The sequence below is a fragment of the Bombus impatiens genome, unplaced genomic scaffold, assembly GCF_000188095.3.
Source record: "Bombus impatiens unplaced genomic scaffold, BIMP_2.2 scf_0377, whole genome shotgun sequence".
Classification (NCBI taxonomy): Eukaryota; Metazoa; Arthropoda; class Insecta; order Hymenoptera; family Apidae; genus Bombus; species Bombus impatiens.
Window position 1 is genome coordinate 376,845 of NT_176796.1, and position 17,081 is coordinate 393,925.

Consider the following 17,081-nt stretch of genomic DNA (forward strand, 5'->3'; position numbering starts at 1 on the left):
CGTCGACCAGTCGATGCGTTTGCTTAAACCGTATTTCATCGTCCGTTCTCGTGAGCGTAAGCGTAGGAAAAAGGGACGATTATTATACGCGTCCGTCAAAAGTACACAGGAGTCGGTAACGGAGCATTTACATACATGAGATCGCGACGATATTTCGTCGAGCTAGCCACCTGTTGTGACGACATGTACCGAACTGCGGTGCGACGACCGTGTTCCGCCTCCTGCTTGTTCGCTCTCGTCGCGCAAAACCGTTTTCGCTGCGTTAATTAACCGTTTCGCGAATTAACCGGGATCGTCTGAATCGCGCACGACGAAACCGCGATTACCCTTGGAAGGCTGCATAACTCTAACCAATGGAATTATTTCTTACTCGTCTTCGGGATTCGTCGATTCGGGAAATCAGCGCGAATAGCCCGATTTGCCGTATTTGCCGGATCGCAACGAATCCCTCCTGTGATCCGTTTTCTTTCGCTGTGCGTAAAGCAGGATCGCGCGCCAGGGCGATATGGATGTCCGGGTTGCCGCTACGGCTATGATTAATCGATTTTAGCTTCCCACTAATGACTTCGGAACGTAGCCAAGTGCTGCCGCTGGCTTCAACCCTTCCGGCACGCGTAAGACACGTGTATATGTATGTACCGGGTTTAAACACGAGATAAACATCGCTGAAATTAATACGTTTCTTATCGTTAAATGTCAGTATCGATACAACGTAACGAATAACCTATATGTTTCGTCGGATTAACGTTCTTATTAATCGTACGACGTACAGCTACTAGGTTTTCGGCCAATTTGCCGATTTCGAGTCACCCTCGATTCGCCGATGGAAGGATAAGCAAACGGGACCGTGCTGTGGTTGGGACGGAGTTGCCAGAAAATCAGCAGCGAACCGCTTCCGATAGACCTTTTGCGGCCAACGATGAGAATGGATCGTTTCGAACGGTGGCACACCTCGTACAGCGCATACCCAACGAGACGTCGTACCCTGACTCGCTCGATTAGAGGAACGAATCTTCGCGGCAATCCGACAACGACTCGACAGGTTAAGCGAAACATTCGCGAAGAAATTGAACGAGTCGTCCCGGACGTGTACCGAAACGTAACGAACCGATATCGTATTCCACGAGTAACGCCATTAATCGAGTAAGTACCACGTAAAAAAGGATCGAATGAAAAATATTTCGTTCCAAAACGAACCGTTGCGTTTACGCGAAAAGGGAAACGCTCAGGACTTAAAGATATAAACGAAGTATGTAACTAGTCAAAGTTTATACTTCAAAAGGTTATTTAAAAGTATATAAACGTCGATTTAAACTGTACGTCAATGTCCTATTTTTTAATGACGATTATTAATCATCGCTAATGTTTGTAATTATCATCGTATAATTCGATGTATATAAATCGTGCCGGAGAAGGAATCTATCGGTGACGATAAAGATCTTCGAAGCGTAAAGAGATACGATCGATAAGCGCGAAAACCGAACCAGAACCGTATATCTTTTTACGTAAATCTTCGGATATCTTTCTATGATCGACGACGAAACAACGAATACGTTACTTTCGAAGTTGTCTTAACGCTCGGCAAACGATACTAACTAAAACGCAAGATAGATGGATAAGTAAAATCGAGTAAAGAAGGGCGAAAGGAGGGACGAATCGTTTACGTATCCACGTGGCATCATCGACGAGACGACGATCGTCTTTATTAAAGAACTGTACAGAGTACGAAAACGAGTTGCGTCGATTCTTCCCGATTACAACGATCCGGGACAAAAACGGGAACGCTCGTAACGAAGCTTGCAAGTTTTTTTTCACGAGAGAAACGGAGGGCATTCCGTTTAATCGTGTTTTCCGACACCGATGCCTTTGTCGGTCACCCACGAGCAGTCGATGACAGACAAACCGCGGAGGTAACATCTTCCGGTGGCTACAACCTCCGTGAACAATATTAACGGTGGCTTGCTGCCGTGCAACGTCGAGGAAGGATGTATGGCGACTGGCTGCTTCGAGCTCACCTACGCAAACGAACAATCCAATTACTCCTAAATTCTAGTTACCAAGTCATCGGCAGAGAAAGCTTACTTAAACCGTGCCTCGTACTCCGAAGGAACTTGTTTAAGCTTCAAATTTCCGACATGACAACGAAATAATGCTACCTCTGCCTTCGATTTCGTCCGTTTAAAAGGTTCTCGCACCGCAAACTTTTCCGTCTCGCTACGATGTCGCTTTCCTTTGTCGCAACAAGTTAAAAAGGATCGTTCGACGCCCAGTGGCACGCGATTGACCCGTTAGAAACCAAGCCACGATACCATGCGACAAAATTTCCTCGATGTAACGTTATCGAAAGACGTAAATAAAGTCGCTTTATCTACACGTTGTCTCGACAAGATACCCAAAACGTATTAAAGCGATACACGCTTTACAGAAGCGCGATCGAAGAAATCACAGACGCGAACAAAATTCCTACGATTCGATAAAAATTATTTATTACCGCGCTCTAAATACTTTAATCGCTTCGTAAAATATTACAAATCGATTGGACTAAAAATGATCAGGGATGTAAGTATGAAACCGGAATTTGCCTATAATATATACGATTTTGCAAAATCGAGATAAACGTAGAAAATAGTACGTGATATCCGTATTTATCTAGAGGTGGCAGAAAAATTGTCTTCCGTATGTGTATATATTTAGAAGCGCGCAGATTTCTGTATCTAAGTCCGTCGTTGCTAGCAACTTTTTCAATGCAAAAACTGCCAACTGTGCCGTGTTTCTTTCAAACGCCTTTCCTCTCTATCGCGCCAACTATCAACGACGTCGGCAAATATCTTCAACTACCACGCTTAAACCGCGTATAACCACGATCTTCTATTTGCCGATTATTTTCGTAAAAAAGTCGACTGCGTTTCATCAATGGGATACATTTATTTACCTTACGGTACAATCGGAGAGAAAAGTTCGAGACTTTCGTGGTTCGAATAATTACGTACGGTATCGTACTCGATCGACCTACTTCGACGACAAACTTCCACTGGCTAAAAGTTGGTCGAACGAACCTTGGATTCGGACAAGCGGCCTCGAGATCGACGATCGTTGCGATACTACGAGAATGAAAAAGAAGAGGGAGGAGAATAAAACGAACTCACGGTGATGTAAGTCTGATCCCTCTGCAATTCGGCGAGATTATCATAGAGACCCTCGAGGAGTGCTTTTCTGAGTCGCTCGGTATTCGTTCCGCAGCTGGCCTTCTCCAAATTCGCACGTTCCGCCAATGCGGCGAGTTGCTGTCGCACCTCCGCGGCGTATTCCAGATTCCTGTGATGCAGAAAGTTCTCGTGACACCAGACCTTCTTCTGCTTGGTATTGGCGTACGCGCGAAAAACGTTCAGCAACGTGACGTGGTCTCCCTCGGGGGAGGCGAATCTGGAACGAACGAAAGAAGCGTAACAAGCTGCGAGTATCGATCGCATCGTAGACGGATCTGTTTGACGTTTAAAGGTATACGCGGAATTTGCTCTAGATTCGTGAATACTTATTTTGACAAATATTTGATCACCGTACCGTGAAATCTCGTTTTCACGAAACTCGTAGCTGTTTCCCGTTTTAAAAATATTTTAAAGACGCAAAGCCACTCGGCACAATCCGACGACGAAAATGTCGCGAACAAGTTGTTTTACCTAACGCTATAGATAACATCGTGAAGAGTTCGACGATATCGGATTAGGTTACTTTACTTTGAAAATATTTAGAAAATCATGCTGAAATGTGAAATTCGCGGGCTGTTTGCTTCTACGATTTGCTCCGTGTCAGGACTATTTATTCGTTAGGAGATGCATCTACGGACGTTATCGCGAAACAACTGATTCGCAAAATTTCTCAAAAAAAAAAAGCAGCGCGATATTCGATGAAACAGAGGCCAGAGATCGATAAAACCCGATACCTTGATCTAGCGACGTAAGCTTGCTGTCTTTTCGCAGGTGGATCGGTGAAGACAGACTCTCCTGACAATAGAGCGACAACGGTGAGGACTTCTTCGAGACATTGGTGCTCCGCGGATGCGAGAATCACCTTAGTGAACCGTGGATCCAACGGAAACAAGGACATTGTTCTTCCAAGAGTAGTCAGCTGTGGTGGAGAACCTATTCCCATGAAAGTCGAACGAAAAAGTCTTATCTTATATACATATACGTATACGTACGTACGATATTTCGATACGTATTTTCGATACACCGATATCGAGGTGCAGCTACGAACATTTCTCAAAAATTAAATACCCGTTTAATATTCCGCGAGGTAGCGACTTCTTCCAGCAGTGTCAATTTCTGTCTTTAAGCGCGAATAGAGTTCAAAGGAATCGCGATTAGCTCGAAACTAATTAAATATACGATTAAATGTACGATTAAGTACACTACGATCAAGGTAAACGTCTTACAGTTCGTTCGAATCAATTTTAGCTTTCGATACGTTTGTAAAATATCCTTCGATTACCGTGAAACTTTTCTATCCCGTGATCGATAGAAGACAAATAGACGTAAAAAGACTGCATCGAAATACGATATATATGGTCGAATTATACTCTTCCGGACAACATAAACGACGTCGAATAAAGTTGCAGCGATTTTCGTTTTAGATATACGCGATACAGTTACGATAACAACCAACGCGTGAGATATGAAATATCGCTGTTCTAAAAAGAAATAAAGCGACAGAACGTATTGTTTTCGCGGACGGGGATATATTTCCTCCGTCAGCTGATGTCGCTTATTTGAAATTCAGAATCTTCCTTTTCGAGAGTTTGCAGCGCAATTCCGGTTCCCAATTTGTCGTACCGATAAAAAGAAATTCCACGATGATTCTACGATGATACAGTCCATACGCGTGTAACTTTATTATATTACACGTAACTTACCACCTTGTTCGATCTTTCTCGCAAAATAAATTGTTTCATAAAACCGTAAAATAAAAATGTAGCGATAATTTTTCGGTAAAGCGAACGACTGAACAAAAACAGCTAAGCGACGTAACGAAGCAAAAAAGAGCGACGAGATATTCCGACAAAATTTTACGGTTCGATCGTACACGCTGTACATAAATTCAAACTCGTATAATCCACGTATAGGCGAGCAACGTACGAGTATTTCTAGGATCGCGATGAGACTGTTACGCGAAAGCCAAAGGACTTCCATCTACGACGGACCGTCTATGCACTTTCGTTCCGTTTCGCTTAAGAAACCATCAGCCTTGATCAAATCCTCCATTCGTATTACGACGAATTCCTATTTTTCGACAAACGTAAGATCGATCGAAAGCTGAATTATTACCCTATATTTTAGGATGTTTGTCCATGATCGAACAGCGATAATTTGAATTCGATACCTACGAGGATACGAATACTCTGCGTTAGAAACGCAGTTTGTATCGTCGTTGGAAAAATCAATGGCGAGATACGAAGAAAATGAGATTACAGAGGATGTAGTAGCGAGTCTTGCACATTCTGGAACAGCTAAAATCCGAAAATCGATACGGAATGCCACTTGACGCTTCGTCTTATTCTCGGTGGAACGCACGACGAATCTTACCTAAAAACGGTAATTAATTACCCGGCTAGACTACTTTCATAACTTTTCGTTTCTTTTTTCGTTCTTTTAGTCGTTTTCCTACTGAGAGATGATACGGATTTAAAGACTCGAGAGTTAAGTTGTTTTTCTCTACATAGAATACCGTACCTCTACGTGGAATGCTTCGTTTCGCTTATCTGTGGTTAAAAGTATCGGGAATTCTAATAACGTTTTTTGACAATTTTTCGGTATTAATGATAATTTATTTGAATTAAATTACGATATCGATGTTACCAAAGACCAATAGCATCGTAATACGCTTATTTAATAATATAGAAATATCTCGTTAATTTAATTATATTTAGAATCAACGAACACGATACGGTATTTCGTAAAGTTCAAAATATACGTGTAATATCGTACTTGGAAGAATTAGATGTACGTAATAGCCTTTAAAATTTCAAAAATATCTGTATCGAAATATTTAAATGTACGCGGAAATAGATACGCTACGTGTCTTCGAAATTACGATGTTTACGTATATAGAATTTTATACCGTACAATATAGTATACCAACGTTAATTAACGCTATACATAAGAGTAACATCGCGCAACATATCGTTTACGCTTTACGCTAAATGAAAAAATCATATAATTTCTGAAAATCGACGAGACAGAATGATCGAGCAAACGTAAGATTCGAGTTGAAATAGCGTTTACGTAATTTGACGTTAATTTTCTCACGCGATCGAGATCGAGATCGATCAAGAAGACTACAAATCCCGAAGAATCGTTTTAGGAAGAAGAAATCTTCCAACGATTCGGATAGTTCAATTAGCGCGGCAATCTGATCTCGCGAACGAGAAACTCAAACTCGAACCATAGTGCGAAACTTAATTGACCGATCTAGTTTCTCTTCGCAAATTCTACGAACAGACATTCGTAGCTTTGCGTTTAATTTTCGCATATTGAACTTTGTACATAGTCTGGAGTACCTCCATCTATCGTACTAAACAAATTTTACAAGTAACTATTGCTTGCGTAACATTCGTGGCACGAATAAAAGTTTGATTTACGAGTTTGATTAAATTTACGACGAGTATCAATTATTTGTGCGATTTTCCTTCAAATACTCGAAAAGTTTAAGTGGATCGTTATTAGTTGAGAGTACGTTATATTTTTATAAAATATTCATCTGACATTTCACGAATATCTCGTCTATCGCGAATATCTATCCGATTTTATCGAAGTAATTGCTACCTGTTTTAAAGCGACTCGAATTTATTAAATAACGAACACTATCGGACTATTAAACGCTTATTCATACGTATTGTCTCTATTCTATTCGACCTATTATGACGTGAATGTACGTACACGTGTATGATACGTATACATGTGTACATATGTATGCGGTATACGATTTCGATAACGACGATGTTATACGATTAACGATATTCGAAATAAATATATAATAATGACAAAAATAAAATAGTATCGCGATATCGACCTTCGTGCAATCCATCCCGTCGTCGTCGAAAAACTATACTCTCTCTCTCTCTCTCTCTCTCTCTTTACTAGGTACCTTTCAAAACATCTAGCGAAATTCACTCGTTCTGAGATTGAGACAAGCAACGAGAATATCTATGCCGGTATCGCGTGTTTTACTCAAAATCAGTCATATGGAAATACGAGTGATCAATTTACCCGTAATTTGAAACTACGAGACTCACCCTTGACGGCGCCCAATTTTTCCAGACAGGTCACCGCAACGTCAACGGCCTCCTTCGGTGGTTTGTCCATAAAATCAAAGGTGGTGATGTCAACCCCGATAGCAAGCAGCTGCAGGGCTACTCCCGCGAGGGAACATCTTTGTATCTCTGGCACAGGCATCTCCTTCATCCTCTCGAATTCCTCCTTGGTGTAGTTTCTGTAACATTTTCCGGCCGCTTCCCGGCCAGCTCGGCCGGTCCTCTGCCAGGCCTGTGCCTTTGAGACTTTTTCCACCCTCAGCACATCCAATCCGGTGGTCGGGTGATGAGTTCTCGCTTTCACCACTCCGGTGTCGATCACGTGTCGAATTCCTGCGTAATTTTATCGGAAAATCACTGTGTGCATCGGCAACGTCGCCGATTCCTCTCGCCAACGCGATCGCGAGTCTATCGCGAACGAGCGTACCGGCTTTCGGCTCGCGATATTAGCGGATCGCGCTACGCGCGGAAGATAAAATTGCTCTCTCCCTCTCTCTCTCTCTCTCTCTCTAATGAACTGTTTGTCGAATAGGAACCCGTTGTAGGAAGATCTCCTTCTCTTCCTCCCTCCCATCTTCTTCCAACGCCCTTTTCTTTTTCGTTATTTAAAGTCACCAGTCGCGTAGCCAATAGTATTAAAAATTGATATCGAAGTTACTTTTTACGATGAATTGTTTAATTTACAAAACGATAGGCATCGTCCACACATAGTTAACGCGATGTACTCTATTCTGGAAATCTTTGCCGAAGAGGCAATAATTCGCAATCTTATTATAGCTTCGATCGTTACGTTCGCGTCGCGCGATTTCCTCGTCGTTCGAAGATCGTACGCTCGACATGGATTCTCAAAGGCAGTTAAACCCGGGCCTATATCGTAATTGTCTTACGCAAGATCGCGCGTTCACACGAGCCAGGCTTTCGTCCCATGATATACCGCCGCTCTTACGCTTTCGACGGCCGACTCTACGGCCTTATTAACCCAAACGTAATTGCGTTTAGTTTGCTACCGCGGCGATGCCCGCGTTCGACGGCGAGGATCCATCGTTATCGGTTTTTGCGCAAAGCGTGGAAAGTGGGTTCGCGTTAGCGCGGAAAACACGAAAGCCGACTATCTCGGCATCTTGCTAACGAAGCTCGCGGGATCGACCAGGATTACCGTTCGAGATAAAACGTTCGAAAACGTCGCACGGCTATCAAGACGTTCGAAGAAACGATACCCTCGCGTCCACCATACGTCCAATTTGACAAATTAAAATTGAAACGTCTGCCGAACCAATAGTTTTCCGACATACACGGGTCGATACATTCTCGTAGGGACGAACCGATCAGCGTACTAAGAAAGATACACGGTTCCGTGTAAAAGAAATAAAGTTGTCCTTAAAATCTCGCCCGCTTTTCTGCGTCTACGTAAAAGTAATTTGCAGCGTACGATGCCACCTTCGAACCAAACAGCTCTCGTTAAAACGTGTTTTCGTAAAATCGAGTCCCTCGTGAGATATTCTAGTTGAACGAAACGGCCTGCATAATCCTTTAATCAGAAACGGATAACAAATTTCTATCTCGATTTCGTGTCTCCCTTTGTATTCTACGAAAATATGCATATAACGCTCCGCATAAATGACAAAAGCAAATGATCAAAATTACCTGCCTCGGTTATCTTCCTCGAAATTTCGATTCTATTTACATTTAATCGTGACGTAATAAAAGGACTCCAACGAATTCGTAATTCATCATTATCCGTAATCGACATGAATCCGACGATCATATCGTCGTACATGTATATACGAACGCTATCTTCCGCTGTTCTAGCTTCGATCTATCTTTTACTTCCTTTTTACTCTTCCTTTTTGTTTCTTCGCTCTGAATTAAATCGAAAAACACTCTGAATTAAATAGATCCGAATTAACAGAGATCGTGTGTCTCGACTAAAGAAGCGTACGCGTACGTTGTAACAAAGTATCGATTTAAATCTCGCGAAAGAACGTTCTTGGAGCTCTTCTAACGCGAAGAAAGATACTCGGCCTTTGGAAGAGATTAGAGACGATGGGATAGCAGAAAATATTGGAGATAAAGTAATCTCGTTGATTCGCACATACCGCCGATGGTAACGGAAGTTTCGGCCACGTTGGTGGAAAAAATCAGCTTTCTCATTCCAGGAGCGGATGGTTTAAAGGCTTCCAATTGTTGATGCGTCGGCAAAGCCGAGTACAGTGGAAACACCTTCAACGATGGATAACCCTGTCCATCCAATTGTTTAGCTACTTGTCTCGCGCTCGCAGCCGCAGCCTCTATTTCTTCTTGCCCGGTTAGAAAAACCAGAATATCCTCGCTGGAAGAGAGACAAAAAGTTTCTGGAAATCGTTCGTTTCCTTCTGACCCACTTCCCCGGGCTTCGTATTCGAACCTGCTCACCTCTGATCGAATAAAAGTAACGGTGTTATGCAAATACACGGGCATCTTGCAAATGGCCTACTAAGCTGAAAAATTTACGCTCCACGATATTCCTATCGTCGTATCGCGGAACGCGTTTAACTAGAAAATTGGAGGAAATTCGTAACAAGTACTCGGTAATCTTCCTTCGATACGCTGCGATCGAGTTCTATTTAAATTAAACTTGAAAGAGATACAAAGTGACGTAGCACGATGACACGTTTCGTTCGAATACGGTACAACGTGTCACAGAGTCTTCGTAACCTCGATACAATTATCGTCGTTTCGGGAAGTGGTCTTTCGTGTATTAAACGCGAATTATCCGAAAAGATGATTAACGATTTCGTACAAAGTAAAGCGATAAGCCGCGTGATTGGACCGAAAATGTTGCAGTCTGAGAATTATTATTACGCGTTATATAATAATTATGCGGTCAAAATCGTACGATTCCATTTAAAAAGAGGTATATAATTTTCATTTCACTCTGGCAACATTCTGCCTATGCTGTAAGCAGCTTATGCGCTTAAAGCTACCGTCGTAAATTTAAATTTTCTACCGTCTATATTATTGCAAATGCATAGTGTGTGTGTGTGTGTGTGTAAGAGAAGTTGAATAAAAATTGCATCCATCGATAATCGATGGAAATTGATTTTGCGAGGTGTCGACCATTCGTTAGAGATAAACGCGAAGCTAAAAAGATATAGGCGTATTTCTTGTTTTCGTTTAAACAAGTAAAAAATTAGGTACCAGGTACCGAATTACTTGCGAACGATAGTACATGTATCGATTATGCAACACGCTGCATAGCGTGACATGTACAATGTTGTAGGAAAAGAAACGAAATTCCACTTCTTACGTTGTATGATCACCTGCTTACTTGTCATTTCTCCTCATACCTGCAGGTATCGTAGAAAGATCGATATTGCGAAACGAAAACTATAACAGATTTACAGCGTGGAGAATATTTGACATGTTTTACGCGGGTAAAGGTAGGGAGAGAGCGAATAAAAAAAATTACTTAGCAGGGTTGTCGCGATGAATCTGGAAAGCTGTAACAAGGGCAGAGAACGCATAATCCTCCTGCGACTTGACGGCGTGATAAATCTTCACCGGATGCTGACGACCCTCTAAGTACACTGCCGGTGCTTGGAAATACTTGCTGAACTTATCGACGTCCATCGTAGCTGACATTACGAGCAGCTTCAGCGGCGGCAGATTCTTAAGCTTTCGTAAATTTTGTGCCCTTCTCGCCACGCCGAGCAATACGTCAGTTTGCACCGAGCGTTCGTGAGCCTCGTCGAGGATCACCACCGAATAATCCGATAAAATCTCGTCGGTCATCGCCTCGCGAACCATCATTCCGTCAGTCAGATACTTGATTCTCGTTTGCGACGAAGTCACGTCCTCGAAACGTACGCAATAACCGACCAATTTACCCGGTTCTACTCCTTGCTCCTGTGCGACTCTGCGAGCCACGCTCACCGCGGCTACTCTTCGAGGTTGAGTGATACCGATGCAACCGATAGTGCCTGCAATGCCAGACGAGAGCAGCAATTGGGGAATTTGCGTTGTCTTGCCACTTCCCGTTTCGCCAATGACGATTAGAGTGCTGTTTCTGCGAATCTCTTCGAGTAGCCTGAAACGAACGTCGAAGGTAGTTTAATAGCTCGCGTGGAAACCACGTCGTCTTGCGATCGAAAAAATAGATAGGTATCGATAGATCGAATGGTTTTATCGATTTATCTTTCAGTTATCTTAAACTTTTATCTTAAAGTTGTATGAATTTATACCAAATACATACAACTTTAATAAACTATGGACGTAGGCGAAAGAATTGCACCATGTCCGCATTATACTTTGCCCGTTTGCGTAATAGTCGAACTATTATGTCGTTCGATTTAGTGACACAACCATTTACTAGTAATAACACTTGCTTGGAGGAAACCGAATCTTCTACCTTTTCGCAAAATTTAAAAAAAGTAAAAGTAAGAGAAGATAAAACAGATTTATATCTACTGTAAGCTACGTACTTTGAAAAATTTGTAACCTTGCAATTTAAATCCAGTTTTGCTTGAGAATACCAAAAGATGTTTAAGTACAGGGAATTGAGTATTCGATAAAAATGTTGCTAAATAATATCGATAAATTTCATCGACTTTTTTTACATTATTTAGAATATACTGACTATTTATAATTAATTATAATATATAAATATATTGATTAATAACAATCGCTTAAAATATTCGCAAGGATCTCTAAAATTTTCTATACTAATACAAGCAACGCCAAGATTTTTTTAAGTTAGTACAAAAATATGTTACGGTATCTTACAAATAGTTTGTAAAGAATCGTTTAACTTTAATTATACTCTGTATATTTTGTATATTGGCGAATATATTTATACAGTTTGGCAAATATATACGTAATATTGCATATTGATATTAGTATGTACCAGGATATTTATAACAAATAATTTTTCAAATTATTTTCAGTACGCGCGTTTTTAGTTCCGTATGACGCTGCCATCTGTACGACGAGAAACCGAGTTATCAACTTTGCATAGTCGATGATACACCATTTTGTTTCACGATGTTCTGCGTGTCTACTTTGAAGACGATATTTGGAGTAAAGTATAGCGGTAAAAAATCAATCGAAAAACGAAAAACAATAACACGTAACTTACCGCTTGCGAAGCTTATAGACCGGTAAAGACTTCCTTTGTTGTTGTAAACTAATATTTCCTTTATCCACATTTTCTGCTTGAACGTTTTGTTGATTATCCTCGAATTTTTGGATTTTGCTCGAACTTTCGTTAAATACAACGGTGGTAGGACGTTTCGGTGCTAATTTCGAGAAACTCGAAGTACCCATAACGATATATTTCGAATCTGCGTTGTCGTGGACCCCCATGTCGACGATAATTAAAGTAAAAACCGCGATACTCCTGATAGTAAATGTGCTCACGGGTACGCACGTGTTGCACACTACAGCTGTGTATAAATAAGCGTCTTGAGTCTTGACAGGCGTCACAGCCAATGGCGTCGCCTCGTCGTATGTCAAACGCTTCTTTTTCGAGTACGATTATTCGTACTTTAATCGAATTGATTTTTCTCGTGTGCAATGATTTACAATCAATTCGCGTGTTATTCGGTAGAAAACACGAGTATACGGTATTTAAAGAAAATTTGCCTGAGAAACGATAATTTCTTGTTTTCAGCAGTACGTATTCTTTAATTGCGTGAGAATTATTTTTTACGTATAAAATTATTTTTGCCAAGAAAATAATAAACATTTCTTAGATAAAAAATGTTTTTAATACGTCTTTTCTATGATATATTTTATAACAAAAGCAAATTCATAAACTTTTATTTGTTATTCCAGTTGTATGACAAAAAAATTATTATGAGAAGAATATAGCGTATAATATAGCGTAACGTATACTACAATAACGTTGCAATCAATGCATGATAACTTAATCTTCTTAACTTTTGCTTTGAGTTAACTGTACGTTACTAAATGTGCGTTAAAGTACTCTTATATGCCACGATTGTTACATGTTACGAGTCTTAAACGATAAGTAATTTGAAATATTTATGTAGGTTTTCTTTTAAATAAGACGTAGAAAATAATTCTTGATTTGTTCGTGTTAAAAACACGTTATTTGATGGTATTTCATAAAATCGTATTATTATTAACATTCGTAATTACAATAAATGCCAAAAACAAATGATATATAAGTATATCTTTGCCACTTGTCAATCATTGGCGTATTAATTTGTCGACGTAAGATCCATTTTTCTATCTGTTACAAATGAATTATATGTAATTCGAGCTATAATTCAAACGTATAGATTACGAAATTATCACAGATTAATGCTGTGTAAGAGGAAGACACAGTGAGCAACTCTTTTACCGAGGTTTTAAATGAATATAGCTATTTATATTTTAAATTCATCTAAATAAAATGCATCATCGTAATAGCCGGTGAATTGGGGTTTTCACGTTAGGTGGTACCTAAAAGTATTCAACGTATTAACGGTATTAAAAGTATTTTTAAATCGTTTTAAACGAGATTGCATGATTACCATTCCTCCAATGCGACAGAGATAACGATTTCTAATGCTAATGTCAGATTGTGGTTGTAAAAGATCGTCAGTCGATAAATCAGAAGTTGATTCCGGAGCCAGTAACTTTTCTCTTTCGAGACTTTCCGGTGTACGTCGAATTTCTTCGTATTTTTCTCTCTGACCTGGCGTCATATTCAGATAGCCACCACTAGTTGCTACATCCGACACCCAGATTGCAACAGCGGTTATTAACGAAACTATTAAAGCGTTAATTAGAAATTAGTATACAGACATTTAGATCTCATCGAAATAGCAATGCGAAGGAAAGACATACTCCACAGCCAACCCAAGAAAAACATTTCAAGCATGAAGTATCCACCCCGGTCAACGATTATACCAGCTAATATCGAAGTTGTAGCCAAGCCCAAATTTTGTACAGCCTGTGCACTGTAAATAAAGGATTTTGTAAGATTAACTGTCAAATATTTCAAAGATATTTAAAGACTGCGTTAAACTTTACTTACATTCCGTAAGCAGTACCAAGCTGATATTCTGGGGTAACAAGTGCGATCAGTGGCCATAAACTACTAGCAAGCATAGAGTATGCTAATCCCATAAGAATCATGCATACATAAGGATTTATATATGTGAATGCGAGTAGTCCATGAGCTACTATAGTTGCAAGAATACTGACAAACATCCAAGATACGTTCTTCCCAGTTCTATCGACAAGATAGCCCAAGATGGGAGACGCAATAGCTGATATGGAATACACGAGAGAGTTAACCATATTCGCGTTTGATGGTTCGAATGCGTACTTTCGTTCGAAAAATACTCTAAAGGAAAGAATAACTTAACGTAGTATGTAATTACGTAAAATACAATTATACAAATTCCTTATTGGTCGTACTTACTTTCCTAATGCGATGAACGGGAATATCGCAACGTAATAAGCAATGCAAATGACGGCGATCAACCAAAATATTAGTTTAAAATCTTTAATATCGGTTAAACTAACGACTTCGGTTTCTTGCCCCTCTCCCCTTCTTAATAATCTCTCAGCACGCTTATCCATAATACCCAGTAAACATGCACAGATCATAGAACCCACACAGGTAAGAGCAGCAAGAAAGAGAACAATGCCGATACATTCCGGCCCTTTATAGTATTGAGACACGTAATTATAAATCGGTTCCATTACTAAAAAGTTCACGGTTGATCCGACTCTAGCGAAACTTAGCTGCAAACCAAACACCAAGTTCAGTTCCTTTCCTTTGAACCATAAAACAGCATAATTATTTTGAGCGACGGCCAATGATTCTGCGCCAACGCTGCAAAGGTATGGAAATTAATAACGGAATCATAAAAGCTGTTCCAAGCTTATAGAGAAAGACATACCCAAAAACAAAGCGACCAACCATCATCACCCAAAACTCGTTAACCATAGCTCCAGCTGCAAATATAATCTGACCGATCAGCGTAAGTCCCATATATATAATTGTTCCTAAACGTATGCCGAATACACTGTCCAATAAAAATCCGCCAATAAAGCATAAAATCACGTTTGGCCATGAGTAAATAGAATACAATAAAACAAATTTACTAGTTGACATCTGCAAGTCGACTTTAAAGTCATCTTGCAAAGCACCAGGATTGTCAAAGCAGAAGTAAGAACCTGCAAATAAAAGCATTTCGTTTGATTAATTGATACGCAGATAATGAGATGCAGTCGCATGATAAGCGAATCATTGATCGCTTAAGAGTGCTCGAGAAACGTGACTAATATATTGGGTTGGCAACTAAGTGATTGCGGATTTTGTCATTAGGTGGTATCCTAAAACCCGCAATCACTTCGTTGCCAACCGAATACATGCGATTCGAACTCGCGCAAATGCATTTTACATGCCTTGTTGGTATCGGAAACATCAACAAGTGGGGGGAAAAAGTAAAATATCCCGGACGAAAGAATACCGACAAGATGATACGGCTTGTCTCGGGCCATGTGCAAAATGGACGGTGTCTTATCTTATTCCATTCATAAATGCATGTTACGTTGTATACGTGTATTGAGCATTTTATGTCACTTGGAAAACCAATAGAAAGTAACTAAAGCACGATTAATAAAATTTTCACAGAACAATTACTCAAAATAGTTTCTTGCAAATCAATAGAAAAGAAAAGTAATAAGTATTGATTAAAAGTAAGAGTACAATTTTACATTATTTCTTAAAAAGCTTATTTCCCTAGTATTACAAAAAATGTATAAATGAAGTATATAAATCATTAAAAAAAACGTTACATAAATACGATGGCAATAGAGGAAACTAGAATAATCAAATGTACGTGATTGTTTAGTTTATTGTCAAATAACGAGAATCTCATAATTAAATACATTTTCGATGTAATGATAATAACAATTGAAAAAAATTACGCTTCCTATAGTTTTATAAGTTCATTAGTATTTCATTATGATACGTGGCAGATAATAAACGTCAAAGTACGGGCTTAAATTTTCGTGAAAAAAATATCAAACCGACATATTATAAAATTTAATAAATAAAATTATTGCAGGTTGCGATTGAAATTACTTTACGAAAAACTTCATCGGAAAGAAATAACAGATATTAGTCATCCCGATAACAGAGTTCAAACTCGAGTTTAAACATTCAATGAGGTCATAATGTACCGAAACAAAAGCGATCAGATATAAATAATGAACAATGGCTACTTGATCACGTTGTAAAGTTAATTGAGCGATAACAGTGACAATCGTACCAAAGCCTAATAGGCACATCAATGCCAGGCCAAGAATTTTGTACAGTGGCTTTTTAGGACTGCAGAATCCTTGTAAGGCGATCTCATCATCGGATCTCTCCAAAGTGGTCTCTGGACTTTCTAATATGCCTCCTTCCATCGTTACGTTTCCAGTCGTAGCGATATTTTCGTGTTTACAAGCGTCTGGCACAGCCACAGGTGCCCCGAATTGCAAATGTTCACTCGAGTTCACCGTACCGATCCATCACACACTGATCGAACACACACGAGCTAATCTCTTTGTAAAATAAGATAGCTGCGACTCGATTAAGAAAAGAGAATGCAATAGGAGATCAGCTCGTGCGTGCTGCCGATTAACTACTTGAACAAGTTAGGTTCTCTGTCAGTCGTCGCATTGCTAATCTGTCAATCACATGCGTCACGCAACAGAACTAACGTAACGTAAGTCACGAAACTACATGATCGTGCGCGAAACCAGAGAATACCAAAAGATCGACAAAAAA

At 39.9% G+C, this 17,081-nt stretch overlaps 2 protein-coding genes across 2 annotated transcripts; both read right to left on the reverse strand.

Moving 5' to 3' along the window:
• Positions 1-1,659: 1,659 nt before the first annotated feature.
• On the reverse strand, positions 1,660-12,959 carry LOC100749645 (ATP-dependent RNA helicase DHX33). Its single transcript, XM_012386207.3, has 8 exons — positions 12,420-12,959; positions 10,755-11,372; positions 9,403-9,635; positions 7,289-7,639; positions 3,941-4,139; positions 3,147-3,423; positions 1,811-2,015; positions 1,660-1,777 (listed from the first exon to the last, which is right to left on the reverse strand). Exons 1-7 carry the CDS (start codon positions 12,644-12,646, stop codon positions 1,839-1,841), a joined length of 2,082 nt encoding a protein of 693 aa, XP_012241630.1. The 5' UTR covers positions 12,647-12,959; the 3' UTR covers positions 1,660-1,777; positions 1,811-1,838.
• Positions 12,960-13,406: 447 nt separating this feature from the next.
• On the reverse strand, positions 13,407-17,046 carry LOC100740389 (major facilitator superfamily domain-containing protein 1). Its single transcript, XM_003489856.3, has 7 exons — positions 16,579-17,046; positions 15,202-15,478; positions 14,718-15,134; positions 14,328-14,639; positions 14,138-14,250; positions 13,822-14,060; positions 13,407-13,750 (listed from the first exon to the last, which is right to left on the reverse strand). The coding sequence occupies exons 1-7, from the start codon at positions 16,715-16,717 to the stop codon at positions 13,706-13,708; spliced, it is 1,542 nt and encodes a 513-aa protein (XP_003489904.1). The 5' UTR covers positions 16,718-17,046; the 3' UTR covers positions 13,407-13,705.
• Between the last annotated feature and the right edge of the window lie 35 nt (positions 17,047-17,081).